We start from the raw sequence: 21,156 nt of genomic DNA, 5'->3' as shown, positions 1-21,156 counted from the left end.
GTATGGACACCAAGGGGGGGAAAGCAGCGGGAGTGGTGATGGTGGGATGAACTGGGAGATTGGGATTGACATATATATGCTAATATGTATAAAAATAGATAACTAATAAACTAGAACCTGCTGTATAAAAAATAAGTAAATTAAATTAAAAAACAAAAAAAAGAAGGATTTAGATAGAGGGGCTGGTCCAGAAAGAGAGCTATTACCAGAGATAACTACAAAGAGTATGGCCTAGGTGTGGTAGACTCGGGAGAGCTCAGTGGACCTGTGTATTCAAATTCCTAACTCTATCCTATTGTCTCTGCATGGCATAACAGACTTTGTTTACCAAACATTTGCTTTTCCCGTATTTCTGTGAGTTGTCTTCCTTCCCTTTGAAGACCCATATCCCTACCCCCTCCTCCTTAGCTCAGGATGGCCTATAAGCTTTAACTGCCTCCCTGTCTTTGACCCTCTCATGCCTGTGTGAGGCTCCCATATGTACAAAATTAAATTTGTTTTTTTCTCCTGTTAATGTCTTAATTAATAAATAAGCCAAAAGAATTTTAGAAAGGTAGGGAAAAAGTTTTTCCTCCCTTACATTCCCAGTTGTATTCCTGGCATCTAGGGCAGTAAAAATAAGAAAGAAAGAAAGAAAGAAAGAAAGAAAGAAAGAAAGAAAGAAAGAAAGAAAGAAGCCGAATGCAAAAGACCACACACTGTATGATTTCATTTATATGTAATGTCCAGAAGAGGCAAATCTATAGACATAGAAAGCAGGTTAGTGGTTGCCGGGGGCTGGGATTGGTTCTGGAATTAACTGTCAACAGGCATGAGGGGTCTTTCTGGGGTGATGAAAATGTTCTAAAACTGGGTTATGCTGATGGTTGCACGACTCAGTCAGTTTACAAAATCATTACATGTTTTTTACAGTAAGTCATGGGAAACAGTGAGAACTGAAGCAAAAGAGATTTGATACTTTCTGGTCATTTAAAGACTGCTGTGGGCTACAGAGTGTAGGGCGTACTAAGGAAAGGGGTACAGCAGGCTGGAGGAGGGGATTTTGAGTCGGGGCCATAAAAGGTGGGATTTTAGGTTGAGGAGATAATAGCTGAGGGGACCTGGGACACTGAGCAGTGCTATTTCGGTTGCTCAGGACAAGGATGTGTGAGACATTTTTGATCCTTGATGATCCTTTCATAGTTGGATTACAGGAACCAGGTTTATATGTAATGTTGATAGAACGAGGGGGTAGGGGGGAAACCTGATCATGGCTGAGACAGTCTTGACCCTCCGTATTTTAACCGTATCATTTCATCTCCCTTCCACTCACAATACACCGCAATGTAGTTTGTCTTGATTTCCCGGGAGGACCAAAGACCTCTTTCTCTCAAGGCAGTTGTTTTTCTAATTAACACTACTCTCGGGGTACACAGCCACACACACAGCACTCAGAGGTGTTAAGTTGTTCCTGAGCTCCGAGTCATACTACTGATATTTATGGGATGGTGAGTCAGCTGTATGGGTTGTTTGTTAGCAAGTTGAGCAGAAGTGTGCGAATGCGGGCGTTAGCAAGCCCTGTCTCTTTATGGTCCTGCTGTGAGGGCACATGCTTAAGGGAAGGCAAACCCAAACATAAGTGCAAGAGGACTCAGAGACTGACCAGAAAGGGGGGAATGGTTTTGTATCTGAACGTGTCAAGCATGGATTTCGTGTATTGGAATTTAGTTTTGGAGTGTTACTCCTGCAGTGGCCAGAGGCCATAGTAAAAAATTAAGATGAGGACTCAGGGACCAGAGTTGCAACCTTGAATACTAGTCTGTTGTGGGACTAAAGACAAACAGTTTAACCCCTTCGAGATTACAGACTTGCTTGTGAAAGGCAGGGACAGACTAGAACTGTGGTTTTCATTTTGCGAGGGTTAAGGTCCTTTCTAGTATGGGTTGCTAGGTATGGGTCCTTTCTGCAGAAAAGTATGCATCCATGAATGCCAAGATTAAGAATACTGAACCAAATTAACTCAAAGGTGTCTTCCAAATCCATTCCCCCCTGTCAGTCTACGAAAGGATAAAAACGAACAGCTATGTTCAACTTTGTGCTTTTGATGACATATGTCACAGCAAACCTAGCTAGACTAATGCATCATTTGTCACTTGGGGTTGATTTCTTTTTTACACATTGAGGAAATCCCATTGCTGCTTCCCAAACTGTGAAGCTGCAGATAAAGAGGGTCACCTCTGCAAAATGAATGGAACTGTTTCTCTTAGTCATTGTACCTGTCCCCATCTGTTCCTTACTTTTAACCTTTCCATCTGAATCCTTCAGTCTCTTTTCCCTCTAACTGTGGGAAGCCTAAAGAAGAGATGAAATGGAGGATCCTATCATGTTTTAGTAAGCTAGATAATTTCAAACTTTATATTGGCACAGTTGAATCAGAGACCACAGGAAATGACTAGAAATTGAATAGAAATAAATGTATTAAAACAATTAGAGTAGTGGTAGACAGTGTCAAGAATGTATTGATAAGAAATCATTCGTAAGCATTTAGTTATAAAGCGTGGACTTAATTTGTTAGGCTGTGCTGCCTTGGCTATAATTGTACAGTAATTTTCCAGGATATGGGAAAGTGGGAGAATATGACCTTCAAAGTAAGCCTGCCATTGCTGCCATTGGCAAGGTGGGTATAACTTAAAGGTTGTTTTCAATGGTTACTTCCTATTGTTCTTTTGTCATTGTTTCAGAATATATTAAAAATATAAGAATTTTGTGTTACCTTGCATATACCAATTTATGACTAATTCAGATTGACCTTCAAAAGTGAAAGAAAAGTAATTTGTGGTGATGATTACTCAGAAATTGTCTTTATATAGACACAATAAAGCATGAACATATTATTTTAATGTATTTTAAATTTTCTGCAGTACGTTTCCAAAAAAAAAATTAATATATTCCTGGTGACTAGGACTTTATACCCCTTCCTCTTTTTCTTCCATGACTACTTTTTTTTAAAAAGTATTTTCAAGAAGCAATGGGGTATGCATGGAGAATTTACTCCTAGGCAGATGGTGTGGTGCTGTGATACAAATTTTTCTGTAGCAGTAATTGGGAGAGAAGCCATGATTCACGGCTGTTAAGAGATAGGAGCCGTTTTAAAGGAAGGAACTAATTGCACACACAGTGATGTGTAGGAGCATCCTACGTTAACAGAAAAACACTTGTGTATGTTTTAAAAGAATCTCCAAGACTTAGCTCCTTTGTTTATTCACAGGGGTGATGGGTGAATATGAGCCAAAAATAGAAGTGCAGTTCCCAGAAACGGTCCCGACTGCAAAAGGAACAACAGTGAAGCTGGAATGCTTTGCGTTAGGAAAGTAAGTTCTGGTTTCTCTTCTCCCTTGTCCTCCCTCCAGCTTGGGCAAGTGTAGAATTTTCTTTGCACTGTTCGCCGTGATGGTTTCTGAAGTAACTGAAAAGCAAGCCAAGCCTCTCTCGCTGTGATTCTGTGTGCGCATCTTTGATTTCGCCCTCTCATCATGGAGAGGGGATGTGTCATGGAACGAGAGGGATTAGGCTGCCATGATGGACATGGCCACAAAGGAGAGGAGAATGGGCAGTTCTGAAAAAGTGCCTTGTTCTATTACAATGACCTGTGATGTACATGTTGGCTAACCCAGAATGACAGGAAAACAATGGCCTTCATTTGAGGTACTGTGAAGTTGACTGGAAAAATGTGGACTTTCATTCGGGTCCCAGTTTACGGAATATGCATCAAACTTGTCTTGTATTTCCTTTTAAATTGCCCGTCTCTTCTTTCTCCTGTTCTGAAAATTTTATTTTATTGCAGTATAGTTGATTTACAGTATTGTGTTAATTTCTGCTATACAGCAAAGTGAGTCAATTATACATATATATATATTCTTTTTCATATTCTTTTCCATTATGGTTTATTACAGGATATCGGATATAGCTCCCTATGCTATGCAGTAGGAGCTTATTGTTTATCCATTCTCTATATACTGCTTTGCATCTGCTAATCCCGAGCTCCCAATCCATCCCTCCCCACCTCCCTCCCCCTTGTCAACCACAAGACCGTTCTCTATGTCTGTGAGCCTGTTTCTGTTTCATAGATAAGTTCATTTGTGTCATATTTTAGATTCCACATGTAAGCAATAGCATCTTCTTTCTACTTTCGATTTCGATTTCCTTCTGCTTTGGCTAGAGATTGGTAAGACCTGATATTCTCTAAGAGAGTCTTTATTTTACAAAGTCATCTGAAAATTATTCACAATTTTATTATTCAATCTGTGGAGTCTTCTTAGATAAGCCTACTTGGGAACCAGTTAGATTTTCCGTTACAGTATCTGTCAGAGGGCATAAGGGAGATGAAAAGCAGATCAGTTAAGATTTTGCCAGTAACCCTGCAGGAAAGGTTTGGCATCAGTGATAAAAACTGTCATCTGAAATAAGAATTTTTTGGTCATCTATGTACTTTAATGATGCACGTGAATCTCTATGCCCAACCCCACCTATCTGGCTAACCCACTGCTAACTCCTCATCCTTTTCCTGTACCCAAATGTTGGCTAAGGCAGCAACACTAACTTTTGCTCAACCCCTGTGTCAGCATGATTTTGTGTTTTACAGCAACCATGGAAGAAAGCTGTTCCTTTTTTTTTCAATTTTATTTTTAGCTCTAAAGGAAGGATTCTTTTGGTTTTCCTGTTTTCAAGTCATGGTAGTATACGCTGCAGTAGTATCTTTACTTTGGTGCTGAAATATACAGTGATCATTTTCTATGTCCTGAAAACTTACCCCGTTAAATAAATTATGACCTTGCTGTAGGATTGAACACTGTACCAACATTAAAAGTCAAGTTGTAAAACAACATGTGAAACCTAGAAAATGCCCATGGTTTATTACTAAGAGACTAAAAGCAGATTGCCAAACAGTAGAAGATGGTCCTGTTTTTTATTGTATATAAATATATATTTATATATATATTAGGAAACTTAATTCAAAGAAAAGATGAGAGAAGGTAACTGGATAGGCTAGAAATGTGTTTGGTGAACTCTGCAAGGTGACACCTTGAAAAATCTTCTGTGGAGGAAGACAGCAAAATTTACGTTGTTCCCACTTCAAAGGGGGTATGAATTACACACTATTCACGCTGCTTGAATGGCACTAGAATGAAAACAAAGGCCCCAAATTGGGCTCCTCCAATCTACACAGAAATGTTTGGGTATGCACATCCAGCTGCGGAAACACATCATCATGGCCCGCTTAAGAGCAGAAAGACTATCTCTAAGTACAGTTATTTGTAAAGGCACGTATTAAGTGTCTATCTCATCACATGTAAAGACACCCATAATGTACTTTTGATAGAGCCCTTTCTGCCTTTCGAGTTAGTGTCTGCCTAATGAACTTAAATTCCTCTAAAACAAGTATAGTAGAGTTGATGGCTCTAATTTTTTAAATACCGTCTCAGGTTTTCCAGAGAAGATTAGCAAGTCTTTAGTGTAATTACTTGTCTGTGTGTGTTTTTGTAAAAAATAAATATGTAAACAATTGTATCCCCTGCTAGGAAGCCGCAATCTTAAAAGCTGTGGTTAGCTCACTAAACCATTGATTTGCAGATTCAGTGATGCCCTTGCAATATATATGCACTACCAAACGTAAACTAGATAGCTAGTGGGAAGCAGCTGCATAGCACAGGGAGATCAGCTCGGTGCTTTGTGACCACCTAGAGGGGTGGGATAGGGAGGGTGGGAGGGAGGGAGATGCAAGAGGGAAGAGATATGGGAACATATGTATATGTATAACTGATTCACTTTGTTGTAGAGCGGAAACTAACACACCATTGTAGAGCAATTATACTCCAATAAAGATGTAAAAAAAAAAAAAAAAAAAAAAAAAGATGCATCCTAACAGTTTCGGCTGGAGGATGATAGATGTCTTGAGAGTACTTAAAGACCCCACAGATTGTTTCTTTCCTTACCTCACTACTTAAGTAGAGTTTCCTGAAACCACCCTCCTAATGGACTGCTACAATGGACTCCTAAAGGTTCCACAGAGAGTGTCCCAAGAGGCAGCAAGTAGAAGCTGCCAGTTTCTTATCCCCTGAGCCTTGACACTGACACATCACTTCTGCCTTATTTCAGTAATCCAGGTAGCCAAAGAACCCACCAGTTTCAAGGAGAGGGGGGCGTGGACCTCACCTTAGTGGAAGGCGTGTTTGATTCTCCCCATTTGTGCATGGACATTTTCATTTTCATATTTATGATTTTAAAAGAAACAGATGCACTAGAAAAAATAGAAGAAGCATATAAAAATCTGTTTTTATTTCATTGGTAATATTGCATACAATATAGATTAACTTATTTTAAGGTTAAGAAGGGTTATTTGATTTTAAGGAAAACACTAAGTATATAATAATACTGGAGATGTGAATATCACTAAAATCATTAATAGTGATATGTGAATAAATGACATTTGGGGAACACTGTCTAGTGCAAGCTTATAATGTTTAGAAGTAAGAAGGAAGGGATTGTAAGCAGCCTAGGTTCAAATAAAAGAAACAGTCTCTCTAACTTGATTCACTCCCATTTTTTCTTGCTATCAGTCCAGTACCAACTATTATCTGGAGAAGAGCTGATGGAAAGCCGATAGCAAGGAAAGCCAGAAGACACAAGTCAAATGGAATTCTTGAAATCCCCAATTTTCAGCAGGAGGATGCTGGTTGGTACGAATGTGTGGCTGAAAATTCAAGAGGGAAAAACATAGCAAGGGGACAGCTGACTTTCTTTGGTAAGACTGTGATTCCAGTTTATCATTTGTTGACCTTCCTGGTATTAACATTGTAAGCTGGGAGGTTTGCATTCAGGTTTTTTCAGAAGGATTGTTCGAAATAGGATCGTGTAAAACCCTTGGTTTGCTGCTTTATTAGCATGCCCTGGGTGATTCTGGGTGGGGAGAGTGAGGATGGGGGGCAGGGATGGAAGATATAGGCTGATACGTTTGGGGCATAGAAATTAGTGTGAACACACTTGCAGAGGACCTATTTTCTCTCCTGCCATCAAGCTGCAAAACTGACACAGGAAACGTTTTGCTATTCCTGTTCCTGTTTTTTTTTTTTTTTTTTTTTTTAAAGCTCTCTGCTTTTCTTCATTCGAATTTTGATTTGGAGTTCGTGTTAATCCTTTGTAATTGCTCCTATTTGGTAGTGATTTAATATGGTGCTATGAACATTTCAAAATGCACATTGTCCAAATTTAGTTCTTACCAGAGCAGAGCATGACAAATCTCTCTCACCCCAAAGACTTTTTCTGCGCAGCTGCTCCTATTCCAATCGAATCATCGGCATTGATCCAAACATAATATAAATGTAAAACCTCTAGCAAGTGGTCATCAGTTGAGCCTATCTTGGAAACCCTGTTAGAGTATTGATTTGAAATCCAGAAAGGGATTTCACTGGATAGGCATTTTGAAAGCAAATTGAGTTCTCCCAAATTGGAACATGCCTGAATCCCATCTGTCTGGCATATTGAAAATAAATATTATAGATTGATAAGTATTCAAGAATGGCTTAAATAAACAACAGTGTATATTAAAAGGATGAGAGCAGTTCTTTAGGCAGGGCCAAGTCGTAGCAAAGGCTTTAAACCTTCCTTTTTCTTGCAGTAACTAATACCATGAAAGTGTATTTATTTCATCAATTCTTCTTCCAGAGCATTTTGGTTTTAAGATATGGGGAAAGAATTTTGTTCAGTAATCATGTAAGGTTTTTTAGAAGCATGATTAGAAAATGGGCGGAGATTTTGAATATCAGCTAGCCTTCAGCAACCTCCCCCATTGACCCTCAGCATTTTGGACTCATACTTCTGACATTGCCCAGTTGGTGGAAGAACACACATGATTTTACCAAGTGCTTCACGTGATGACTTCAGCACCAGTTGTTTGAATAAATATGCACTCTTTTTTAATCACCCATCTTCCTTCAACAATAAAGGACCAACTCTACTCATGCCAGATGACAGACGTGATGCTTGATCTTTGCTCTTTCATAAACTCTCATGGTTGATACCTTATTTGATTGGTTGAAAAGCAAAAGACATCACAGTTCATTGGCTGGAAAAACATAAGACTGAAGGTTACAGATTTGTTCAGTGAGATGCACTTGCTGTCTTTTTTAAGTGTTTAGGGTACATTTTTCTCTCCAGTGTAATAATTATTTCTCCTGTATCAGGTAGGAACAACCTGAAAATATTTAGGTAAATGACCAATTTTTTTTTTAATTAGTTGGATAGATATTTCCATCCAGTGGCGGTGGTTCCTAAGTGTTACTTGTGTTGCTCGAATAAGTGATTGAGTCATTTTTCACTTTCATGATTTTCTTTGAAGTGAAATATCTGTTTCACTATGTTAAAAAGGCGTGAAATAGTCTGTTACCAGGAGTTGACATAGTGCTTTCTAGTAGGTCAAAGATTTCCTGCACCAGAAATAGAAGAGTCCACTGTTACTGTTCTGGAGAATCAACCTTGTCACTGGCCTCCAGCCTTGTATAGTGAAAGGTTTTTTCAGGGATCCTGCCTGGAGATGAAAATCAGGTCCTAACAGTGTTTCCCTTTTAAATGAAGTTGTCTGCATCCATGCATGGAGAAGAAAGCAGAATGAAATTTGCCTACTTTCTGAAGATAACTCAGCTTTTTCCTCAGTTGTCAACCACCCTTGGTGTTAGAAGCTTGTCTAATAAGTTGACTTTCATGGTGCTGGGCTTTTGCATCTATGTTTATTCTTTTGTTTATCCTAGTTGACACAGAAATTACCAAATTGTTTTCATTGTCACAAGAGAGCTTAATTATACAAAAGTGCTTGGCTGTCATTTTTTTTTCTTTCTTTTTAAATATTTTTTCTGGTCTGTAGTGGGTTTGCCCAATGCTGTGTTTCTGATATCCAGCTGCCTAGATCTCCAAGTTAAATGAGTTATTATCATTAAAGTCACCATATATTTCACAGAAGGGGAGAAAGTAGCCCCAGTCACTTATCCATGAACGTTCTGTCTTTGTTAACAAGAAAATTTCTTACAACATTAAGATGTGCTGTGCTCAGGGATTATAAACCATGGGTTTCAGCTTAGAAACCTGCTTCTCCTTTTTGGTTCCAAGTTGCTGCATCCCATTCATCAACTCTTCACTTAACAGCCACGGACAGGTGTGCTCACTTCTGTTCTGGCCTGACAAAATGGCAATTTTTCTGATCCTGCCCTAAAACCCTTTTACCTTCCTCCAAAGACCTGCTGGGCATGGTTCCATTGCTCCTATGTTCCCTGTGTCAGGATGATAGAAGCCCCTGTTCCTGGTTGGTGTGTTTCCACTGTGGCTGTGTCTTTAGGTTAGCATGTGCTACTCGTGGTTGGGATATGGGAAGAACTGAAACTAGTTCAGACATAAAATATTTTTACCCATCTCCATTTTCCCAATTTATTTTGCCATGACCTATACTTGTCTGTGTGGTCTAATTTTAATCTGCTCTTTCAGATATTTTTCAGCATAAAAAACTTCCTAAAAATAGATCTGTTATATATTCAGGGTTAAAATACTACAGATCTTTGTTACTTAAAGGTTGACATTTTCTAAAATGGCTTTAATATATTATTAATTTGTTCAAAAGAAATTTTTATTGCCTACCATATGGCAGGCAATGTTTTGGGCACTTAGGGTTGTAAGACAAATCCCTGCCTTCAAAGAGCTTGTCTTTTACTAGAAACTGATGGGCAATTTACTATTAAGCAAATAAACGAACTAGAAAATTTCATAGTGTGGTAAGAGTTGTGAAGAAAATGAGTAGTATGATATGATAGCAAATAACTAGGAGCAGAAGAAAGGCTTCATAAGGTAAGGTAGTCAGGGAAGACTTGTCTGAGATTTGACTTTGGAGCTGAAACCTAAAGGACGCAAAAGAGCCAGGCTTTCAAGGAGTGGTACATTCCAGGCAGAAGGTAAGGAAGTACAAAGGCCCTGAGACAGGAAACTACTTAACATTGCAATTAACACTGCATTGTGAGATGTATCAAGGAAGCTAGTGTAACTTAGTCATAGTGAGAAAGGGCAAAAGGTTTGGAAACATAGGAGGGTGACAGATGATGCAGTATCTTGTAAGCCAGCCACAGAGTTTGGGATTTATTCTGATCATAACGGGAAACCAGTGGAGGATTTTAAGCAGGGGAATGACTCAATCACATTCATGCTTTTAAAAGACCACTCCGGTTGTTCTGTGGTGATTAGATTATAGGGAACCAAGAGTAAAAGCAGGACAACTGGTCAAGAAGCCAACCAGGTGAGAGAGGTTGGTGGCTAGGACTCAAAGAAGGAAAATAAATGGAGGCTTGACATATATTTTGGAGTTAGAATGAGTAAGACACTCCCAAGTCATTCCTACACTTAGCCATTTTATAGATAAGGAAATTGATTCCCAAAGAGAAAATGTTACTGATTGAAGTTACATGGTTATGTAGAGCTAGATTCCAAATTCTGTGCCTGTTCCTTCATGCTAGAGGTTCTCAAGCTTCAGTGTGCTTTAGAGTAATCTGAAAATTTTATTAAAATACAGAATACTGCATTCTATCCCCAGAAGTTCTGATTCTGTAGAACTAGGGTGGGACCTGAGAATCTGTATTTCTGTTAAGTTCCTTGGTCATGCTTATGCAGCTTGTCTGGAGTCCACAGTGTGAGAACCATGGCTCTCGTGCTAGGCTGTTTTCAAGTGGTAGAGTGAATCCTAAGATTAAATTACATGCAAGCAAAGGTGTTCCTGCTTCCCATGAAAGCTACCAGCTTGCTGTCACATCAAGCATTATGGCCAGTCTACATAGACAAAGTAGGAGGGTGCTAAAGTAATTATCTTTGAAAAAAGGAAAGGGAAGTATAAAATGGATTTAATTCACTTGATAATTATTCATCTTTCCACCTCATTATGTCTGTATAGTCACTTCCTTTTTGCACAAATAGACCAACAGAGTAACATCATTTAGAAGAATGAAGCATGAACTAAAGGAGCCTGATATTTAATGCCTTTTGTTCAGTTTCTCCCATATGTAACGGGTGTTAAGAGAGTAAAATCATCTTCACCACGAGGAACTAGGGAATATAATATTTGAGCGGTGAGCAGGCTGTTGTTCATAGAATCCTATAATGTTTGAGCTGGAAGGATCTACTGGGGCCAACTCATTGATTTTTTAAAATTTATTTTATTTATTTTTATTTTTGGCTGTGTTGGGTCTTCGTTGCTGCGCGCGGGCTTTCTGTAGTTGTGGTGGGCAGGAGCTACTCTTGGCTGTGGTGTGTGGGCTTCTCATTGCAGTGGCTTCTGTTGTTGCGGAGCACAGGCTCTAGGCGCGTGGGCTTCAGTAGTTGTGGGACAAGGACTCAGTAGTTGTGGCTTGCGGGCTCTAGAGCGTAGGCTCAGTAGTTGTGGCGCACTGGCTTAGCTGCTCCACAGCATGTGAGATCTTCCTGGACCAGGGCTTGAACCCGTGTCCCTTGCATTGGCAGGCGGATTCTTAACCATTGCGCCACCAGGGAAGCCCTTCTCTTTGATTTTTATAAGTTAAAAAAAAAAAAAAGAAAAAGAGAAAAAGTCCCAGAGACATAAAATAACTTACCCAAGGTGACAGAATGAGCGAGAATCAGAGCTATGACTAAAACTGCTCTTTCTGTGTTCCTTTTCCTGCCAATAAGACATTTTAATAAAATAGGTAAAGGGGAAAAAAATTCGTCAATCATCCAGATACTTCTTCTGCTTATTTTCCATAACCAAAGTCATAAATTAAAACATCCAGTTGAACAGTTGTCTTATTCACTTCCTATTTTCCAAGGTGATCACCTGATTATTGAGTCCAAAAGAGTTCTTTTTTATTTTCCTCTCCAACTTACATCTATGGCTATATGTCTAGACCTTGTGGGCAATGGTCCTTTGGCTCTAAAGGCAAAACTGTAGCCATGATGACACTGCACGTGGTGTTGGGTTATCTCTAAGGTCAGAACACAGAAGCATCGTGTAGCATCTCATACTAATTTCCCCACAGATGTGCTATGTATATGTGATCACTAGATAATATTCAGCCCCACAAAGTGGCTTAAAGGATTGAGTGACCAAAAAATGAACACAGCAGATAAGGTAATTTTGCAGTAAAGCTGTAATCTGCTTAACTGTCCTAGACAGAACTGATACCGAGACCCTCAGTTTCCTTGAGTGTCACTTCAGATAGTCAACAATTTTTGTTTCCTTCACTTCAGCTGGTAGTTCCAATTAAGTGGGTTGGTGCAATTTTTCAAGGGGTGCACATTGAAACATTTTGTAAATAATGGTCATTGGGAAGTAATACAGGAGTAGGGTTACAGGGTCCTTACCCCATGAGAAGCTTCAGACCAGGGAAGAAAAAGTCACATCAAAGACAATGTAGTGAAATGCAGTTCCATTCCCTTACTCTGTCATCACAGAAGGCAGAAGTAACTGTTAAAATTTTTATCTATCAAGGAATATTGTTTAAATTTACTTGTAGCAAGTTTTGCATACATATATTCATTTATCTGAAAATTTCCATGCTTCTCTAAAGCTGGAGTCCTCAAATTTTGGGTTTCAGATCACCTTTTCACTCTGAAAGATTATCGTATACTCCAAAAAACTTTTGCTTATGTGGGTTATTTCTACCAGTATATAGCATATTAGAAATTAATCCTGAGAATTTGAGTACTTTATTTTAAAATGACAACAGTATAATCAGTGCGTATTAACATAATTAATGTATTTTAAGAAAACTGTATTTTTCCAAACAAAAAAGAGGGATGTTGTTTAGGTTTTTGCAAATACCTTTAATGTCTATTTTAGCAGAAAAAACTAGATTCTGGTATGTGCTTCTGTATTTAATCTGTCACGATTGTTGTTTTGGTTGAAGTGTACGAAGAAAATCTGATCTCACACAGATGTGTAGGTAGAAAGAAAGGCTCTCATGGACTCTCTGAAAGAGACTTGGGGAACCCCAGTGGTCCTGAGACCACACTTTGAGAACCATGGGTCCAAAAGAATACTCCCTTCTCCATTGACAGTAGGGGCATAGTTTAAGAGCCTGTCAGGAGAGCACGGATGTTGAAGCCAAGCAAGGCCTGTGTACCAGTCCTAACTGAGCCACTTTCTGAATCTGGACTTTCATGTCTCTGGACCTCATCTGTAAAATGGGGACAATGACACTTAACTTGCAGGTTATTATGAGGTCGAGAAATAGCACATATAAAGTGATGCTGATTGAGATATTATGTAAGTACTTTAGTGTCTGTGATTGGTAGTACTCTGTTCAGAAAGTGAATAGGGGGATGGAGAAAGGAATGTATTTAACCCAATAAGAGCACATTCAGAGAAACAGTAGGCAGTGACCGAGTTGAGAATTAAAAATAAACATAAAGAAATTAGTCTGTGTTAAACTAGATAATAGCTTGGTTTGTTTGGGTGGCAGTGGGCTTAGTGAACCAGCCTTAAGACCTTCTTCATGAACATATGGCTAATTTCCAATCCTTCTTTATTCATTGATTCATTTCTCAAGTTCTGAAATGACTACAACACATCCAGGAAGAAAAGAGAAAACATATGCTCTTATAGAAATTAGGTAGCAGTAAAAGAGTTAAACCAGGGCTTCCCTGGTGGCGCAGTGGTTGAGAGTCCGCCTGCTGATGCAGGGGACACGGGTTCGTGCTCCGGTCCGGGAAGATCCCACATGCCACGGAGCGGCTGGGCCCGTGAGCCATGGCCACTGAGCCTGTGTGTCCGGAGCCTGTGCTCCGCAACGGGAGAGGCCACAACAATGAGAGGCCTGCATACCGCAAAAAAAAAAAAAAAAAAGAGTTAAACCACCCCATTCAAAAACAATACACATGATGGCACAGAACAGTTTTGCTGTTCGTGCCCTATGAGCTGTATGTGTTCAGGAGGATAGCAGTTGACAGATCAGGGAAGGCTTCATGGAGGAGGTGTTTCCACAGAGTGGACACTGGGTAGGGATGAAGGGGAGGAGAACATTCCAAAAACACAAGTTGTTTTGAACAAATATATGAGGCAGGAGCTGGCTTATTGGATTTGAGAACAAAGAAGACCCTCATTTGACAGGAACTGTGTGTTCCCTGGGCATACTTGGACAGAAAGTGAGAGAACTAGGTAGAACCAGATGACAGAGTACTTCAAATATTAGCCTAAAAATATGAAATGATGGCAATGTTCTCTTAATTTGTACAACATTTACAGTGTGCAAAGCACATTCGCACATCCTATCCATTATCTCATGCATGGATTACTTCCTACAATCATATCTGTTTTATATATTAATGAGTACCTATTAATAGAAACGTACCTGCTTTTGGTTACCCGTAAGTGTGCCTTCACATTGTTGGTTTTTATATTCTTTGTGGCTTATTATTGTTACCTGTGAGACAGTTGGCCTGGTGACACCTCCTCTGCCATTGCCAGGAGTAAAAGTACAGTGCAACTTACACAGAGATGAAGAGATCACAAATAGGAAAGTCTGAGTGAAACAGTAATTAACAGAGAACCCAGGAGATCCAAGAATTCAGATGGTTCAAGAGGTAATTAAAGGTTTAACACATTAAAGTCAGAAGGGACTTTAGACACCAAGTCCAGCCATCCCTTGATTCAAATGAGAAAATGTATGCGCTCAATCTCCAGGTTCCAAATTCAAAGCTCTTTCTACAAAAGGACAAGATTTAGATACCTCAAAATAGTACTTTTCAACATGTATGTATTGTTAAATTGTCACGTTACTTTTTTAAACATGAAATTTTCAATATTTAAAACAAAGCAAGGCTGTCCTAGTTGAAGGACGTCCCTCCCAAGAATTCTCTGAGCATCATAGAACTGAATTTGAAAACCCTCATTAGCAGGGATCCCCAACCCCCGGCCACGGACCGGTACCAGTCCGTGGCCTGTTAGGTACAGCAGGAGGTGAGCGGCAGGCTAGTGAGCAAAGCTTTACCTGTGTTTACAGCCGCTCCCCATCGCTCACATTACCACCTGAGCTCCACCTCCTGTCAGATCAGCATAGGCATTAGATTCTCAGAGAAGCATGAACCCTACTGTGAACTGAGTGTACAAGGGATCTAGGTTGCGTGCCCCTTATGGAACCTAATGCCTGATGATCTGAGGTGGAGTTGCGGCAGTGATGCTAGCACTGGGGAGCGGCTGCAAATACAGATTATCATTAACAGAGAGGTTTGACTGCACAGAGACCGTAAGAAATCAGTTGCTTGCAGAAACACTATCAGTGAGTGGCAAGTGACAATTAAGCTGCATCTTATCGAGTAGACTGGACATAAGCAACACACTTCGGGTGTCACCGTCTCCCTTCACCCCCAGATGGGACCATCTAGTTGCAGGAAAACAAGCTCAGGGCTCCCAGTGATTCTGCATTATGGTGAGTTGTATAATTATTTCATTATATATTACAATATAATAATAATAGAAATAAAGTGCACAATAAATGTAATTCGCTTGAATCATCCCAAAACCATCCCCCACCTCCAGTCCGTGGAAAAATTGTCTTCCACAAAACCGGTCCCTGATGCCAGAAAGGTTGGGGACCGCTGCTCATTAGGATATTGGTTGCTGGTGTTGTGTGGGGAGTGGATGAGAGCCTGAAGTCAGAGGACTGGAGATTATGAGGGGAGATCAAATTTGGACCCTAGCACAGAACACAGTATGAGTATTTCTTGTGAAGCTCGTCCTTCCTTTTAGTGACTTCTGCAAATGAGAAGTTGAGGGTTTAAGAGGAAACTATAACAATAAATTAGAAGACTCTCTACAGTAAGGTTGGAAAAGGAATAGTTCAAGTGCCAATACTGGGAATGTTGGATTCAGGGTACAGATATTGACAGTATCTCAATGATTCTGTCAACAGTATAAGAACTCCAGCTGGAGATAAAGATTTGGGAAGCAACTATATATATGGTAAACTGAAGCCAAGTAATTATCCTCAGGTTCATAGAGCTCACTAACAGTATAATTCTTAAGTAATGTTAGCCAGACCTCTGCATTCCTTGGACATGATACATCTTCTCCAAGACTGTATAAGCAACCAGAAATAATTTTGAATGCCCACAGGTCATCATCCTAATAGCAATTTAAATTGTTTTTCCCCATTATATCCTTTCTTTAAAAATTTTAACTTTCTAAGGTCTAAGGCTCATGATGGCATTTCTTTCTACCAGAAATTTCTGGGTTTGGACAGTCAGAGAGCCAGATATGTCTGAGAATTGTTTAACCACTAAGTTCAAATTATATCTGTCTGCAATATAAATTGTTATTGGATAAGATGCTTGCATGATTCCAGTGGCTGGAATACACATTGACTTAGGTCATTTCTGGCAGTTATTGAACTAAAGATTGAAATGAAGAGCTTGTTCATTTATCCAAGAGACTAACAGTGTCACAGGGTCAAATAAAACACAACCATTTAACCGTATATTTGAATTTGTATCTTGAGAACAAGACTTAAGATGTTTTAGAGGAGAGATTCTTCTATTCAAACCTTGAAAGAACATGAATGGCCAAAACAGATGGTCCTGTTTTAATATGTGAATATGATTAATTCTGTTTAGTATTTGGGATCTATATATGTAATGCCCCAAAAGACATTTAGACATAACCTTCTTTCTGAAATAATAGGGCTGAATCAACCTGTCCAAGCCTTCCTTGGAGCTATTTTTCAGACATGGAGTTATAAAATGTAGTTGAACCTAGATATTAAGTGATAAATACAATGGACCCAAATACATTATCAAAAACAAGTTACAGGAAACAATATTTTCTATTATGCACTAAAATGAACCATTTGTCATCCAAGGACTTTGAACTGGGTGACCCTAAGACCTATGTAGAGATATGAATAATTTCCATCAGGCACAGGACTATTCTATTACAAAAAACTCACCCACTTAGAGATGATTCATCCAATCTAAGTGAGTGGCAGGAGAAACCTTCACTGTGTGGGCTTTTGCCCTGTAGATCTGCAGTTATGTTAAAAAAAAAAAAACATTTTCTCATTCTTTGCCATTTATATAATATGATATTCCAATCCTGACCCCCTGGGCCCATGTCCAGATATTGACTTCAAGAGGAACATGTTTATATCATTTCAGATTTGGCATATATGAATTCATTTTACTTCAGAAGGAATAGGTTTTTAACCATTCAAATTTGGTTTCCACGAATTAATTTTACTTAAAAAAAAGGATAGTACCTGACGATGTCTCCCAAAGGCTGAATTTGCTGTCGATTTCACCTTGACCAGCACAAATCACTACCACGGAGCATTCCTGTCGAGCACCTTAACCTCCATAACCCTGTTGCAAGAGACAGAATGAGCCCTCAGAAGTGTTTAATTAGTTAGAACTTTGCAAGGTCTTTTCAAAATCCTCTCAAGGCCCTCCCTTCCCTTCCCCATCTCCTTTTTGAGATTGTAAGGTAGTGCTTCCAGCTTTCTGTATTTTTGAAAGAAAGCAATGAATAAGCCCAAGAGTTACAGGAAATCTATGACATTGAAATCTCTGTCTCTGCACATCGTTTTGATGTTTCCTTTTTGAACTTCAACTTGACATTGCTTCATAAGTTACATTTGCCCTTCCATTTTTTTTCTTCCTCACTCTCTTTGAAAAGTTTGGCTTAGTTGTTAATATTCCACACAGATTTCTGTAGCTTTTCTTTTTTGCTTTGTTTTCGTAAACTCTGTGGGGGGTAAATATTCAGCAGGTTGAATGTGAAATCAGGCAGACAACTGCCATTAGCCTTATCAGGAGTACACATCAGATTTTCCAGGCAGAGAACTAAAAAGGTATCTACCTTTTGAGCTCCTTTGCATTAGCAGCAGGAAGATAAAGAAAAATGGTCGGCTTGCAGCTCTTTCAAGGATAAAGGTTATAACCCTTCGTTCAAGTTAATACTTGTTGATGTTATAACTTTTTTGAAAGTTGACCCTTTCAGCCTCTCCGCATATGCAGCAATGCATCATCCCCATCAGTAGAGGATTTGTCAAATTGTGTTTTGCTCTTTGAAAAACATGAAATTGCTTATAGATGGATAAAAGGAGAAAACAGCATTTATTCAGGGACCTAGAGACCTCTGCTGGTTAAGTGACTTGTTAGTGTTTTTCCAGTTTCATTTATTGCTGGGAAGATAAGATAGCTTGGCCTCAATACTAGTCATTTCCTTTTGAATTAAATTATGGATGATCAGTAGCCTCACTGAATAAAGATACTGAGGTCAAGTCAGCAAAGAGATGAGTTAAGAATATTGAGTAGCATCTTCTAATTAAATACTGATACCAGTTTTGACTGTTAAGTTTACATTGGTAGGCATTATCCTGTGGAAGTGCCTTGTCAGAAGATAACATTCCAGAATGACAGCTGTGCTTCTCTCCTGCATGAACTTTGTGCTGAGGGTCTTCTGCCTAAATATGTTTGCCGTTATAGTTACCAATGGCACGAATTGTGCTTTAGGGAAGGCTTGATATTGATGAAGATTTTTTAGGGAACATAGGTTAACATTGTCTTTATCTCCCTTAAGAACAAGGAAAGAAAATATGACCTTAATTGAATCATGAAAAATTAGGCATAATTTTGGTGGGGAGGGTGGAAGAGGGCATTGGGCAGTGTGGGAATTAAGTCCTGTCTTGAATTCCTGTGTTAGATTGTGGGCAGGACTTGATTTCCTGAGAAGGTTTTGGCAAAAACCAGGACTCATCAGAGATTTGGAATTCCAGGGCCATACGCTTGTGGATAACATTCTATTGTTATGAAAGAAGTCAATAATAGAAAATGATGATAGCCTCGAAGGAGAAAGGAGTCACAAAAAGTATCCATATGATGTGTGTGAGAGACACTCAGAAATATAGTGCCTTAACTAAGAAGTTTATTTCTCTCACATGTATCTCTCCAAAATTAGGCAGGTGGGTCTGGTGCTGCTTTCCTCCACAGGGCCATTCAAGGTCTGAGGCTGGCAGGTCAGCATTTTCATCCTACATAGCTTCATCTCTGAGCCCAAAGCTGCTTCCGTTGTTACTTTTTCCAATCAGTGGGGAAGGGCAGTGAGAGTCCAGGACACGTATCTTTAAGTCAGTCACCTGGAAGTTGCTCTCATCACTTTCACACACACCACATATCATTAGTATGAACTTAGGCCCATGGTTACCACCAGCTGCAAAGGAATCTTGGAAATGCAGTGTGTAGCTAGAAAAAACATGAGCCCAGCTAAAAGTAGTAGGCTGGTGGTGGGAGATTTCTCTTATTAAAAGGAAAAAAGGAAGAATAGATATTTGGGGGGAAGGTCAGTTAATTTTACCATGTGACTCATGGTAGTGTTATTCATTCTGCCTTTAGTAATGAAAGAACCAGCCACATGGGCTGCAAAAATACGACATTCAGAGTTGGACATAGGGTGGGGTGTTTTCTAAAAGCACCCCCTGAACTTCTACCCAGCTTTATAATTTGCGTAACCTCTGGAAAAGGAATTTTATTATAAGCCTATTTTTGTCCCTTGATTGCATATGATAAACATGGATTGAACATACACTGAATGTATGTCTTTGCTTTGTGAACTGCTGTAGCTCAACCTAACTGGATTCAAAAAATAAATGACATTCATGTGGCCATTGAAGAAAATGTCTTCTGGGAATGTAAAGCCAATGGAAGGCCCAAACCTACCTACAGGTGGCTGAAAAATGGTGAACCACTGTTAACTTGGGTAAGCAAATGGATGATAATTGTGTCTTAATATTTACTGTAATGTTGAATTTGGTGTTGTTGCTATGGAAACAGAAAAATGACCAATTGTCTCCAAAATTATATGCAGCCCAATGCCATAAATAGTGGAAAAAGTGAAAGCGAGTGCAGTTGATAAATACAAACTGTACATAAATCTGATTCTCCAGCCTTGTTCAACCTTGTTAAGCATCTATTGTTGATCTTTGGTCTTCAGAGATTAACATCTCTGGCTTTACAATTGGAAAATTATGCTGAAGGTCTGGAACATGTAATTGTGCTAAGACACAAATTTGCGTGTATGCTAGACAAGAATGAGTGAGTAACACCTTTCAGCATCCAAATTCTCCCCTTCAATGTGGTTTTATTATCTTCTTCCGTCTGAGGAGACTAGTGGACAACATGGTCCAGTATGTTCACCAGGAAAATGCCCACTCTGCCTCAGACGTTTAACAATGCCATATGCAAGCTCGAGACTAACATCTCTAATGCAACAGAAATAGAAGAAAAACTAAAAGTGATGAGTGAGGCTGGAGGCACCAGCCTATAGGCCCTGAAGCAGGCAGTAGTAGCTGAGAGCTCAGGTATAAAAAAATCCTCTCTGGAGACGAGGGTACAATATCCTTGTAGCTAAGGCTTAAGTGCAAATGCAAACAAACTGCTGCCTGGCTTAATAGGACTCTGTGACATAAGAGAGGTAGAAGGTACCAGGTTATGCCCCCTACTGGCCGTGGATGGGAATTGCAGTAGTCCAAGCATCCTCCCAGATCAGGACCTGAGAGAAGCCATGAGTAGTTCTGCTTCTGGACCAGCGGCCCAGGGGGTGAGGTGGAGGCAACCACAAAACTGCTAAATAGAGGGGAAAAGACAGACAAAAGTAACTCCTTTTCAAAATAAGCCTGCACACCAATATTCCAAACCATATGCAAAAAAAATTTTTTTAGAAAGATAACCAACCTGTAGAACAGTCTAAAACAGAAATCGGAATAAGTCTGTTAAGGATGCTCAAAGAGATAACTGAAGGAATAAGGCCCACAAAAATAAGTGAAGGTGGGACCTTAGAATGAGGAACAATTGTGTCTAGTTTAATTTTCCTTATGTATTTTCCTACTGAAGTCCAATGTTCGCTGAAATTTGACATTTTCCTCAGGCCCCAAGTTGAGAGCCAGTTTTTTGTGCTCAGGTTTCCTCCCCCGTCAGCCCCCAGAGAAGAGCAGCTGCTCTGAGCACTGGCCAGGACGTCAGTGTGGTGTGTGCAGCCGCAAAAACGGGCTGGTGTGATGAGCCTAGTCCACACCCTGCCACCCACACCTCTGCCTGTCACTGCTGGACTCTTTTTGGTCCCATGATTCTCTCAATTCTAAAAGCCAA

The 21,156-nt window shown here is 39.6% G+C and overlaps 1 protein-coding gene across 4 annotated transcripts in view; it reads left to right on the top strand.

Annotated features, from left to right (window-relative positions):
* Positions 1 to 21,156, top strand: part of CNTN4 (contactin 4) — a gene marked incomplete at both ends in the record, with an annotated part of 500,776 nt that overhangs the window by 317,945 nt on the left and 161,675 nt on the right. For all 4 annotated transcript variants that reach the window (XM_079712380.1, XM_079712378.1, XM_079712379.1 and 1 more), the window contains 3 exons: positions 3,248 to 3,350; positions 6,597 to 6,781; positions 19,632 to 19,768. In XM_079712380.1, coding sequence (XP_079568506.1) covers positions 3,248 to 3,350; positions 6,597 to 6,781; positions 19,632 to 19,768 — 425 coding nt within the window. The remainder of the gene's footprint in view (positions 1 to 3,247; positions 3,351 to 6,596; positions 6,782 to 19,631; positions 19,769 to 21,156) is intronic.

The sequence above is a fragment of the Hyperoodon ampullatus genome (assembly GCF_949752795.1).
Source record: "Hyperoodon ampullatus genome assembly, chromosome: 10".
Lineage (NCBI taxonomy): Eukaryota > Metazoa > Chordata > Mammalia > Artiodactyla > Ziphiidae > Hyperoodon > Hyperoodon ampullatus.
The sequence above is the reverse complement of the archived record's forward strand: the minus strand, read 5'-3'. Positions and strand labels throughout refer to the sequence as shown.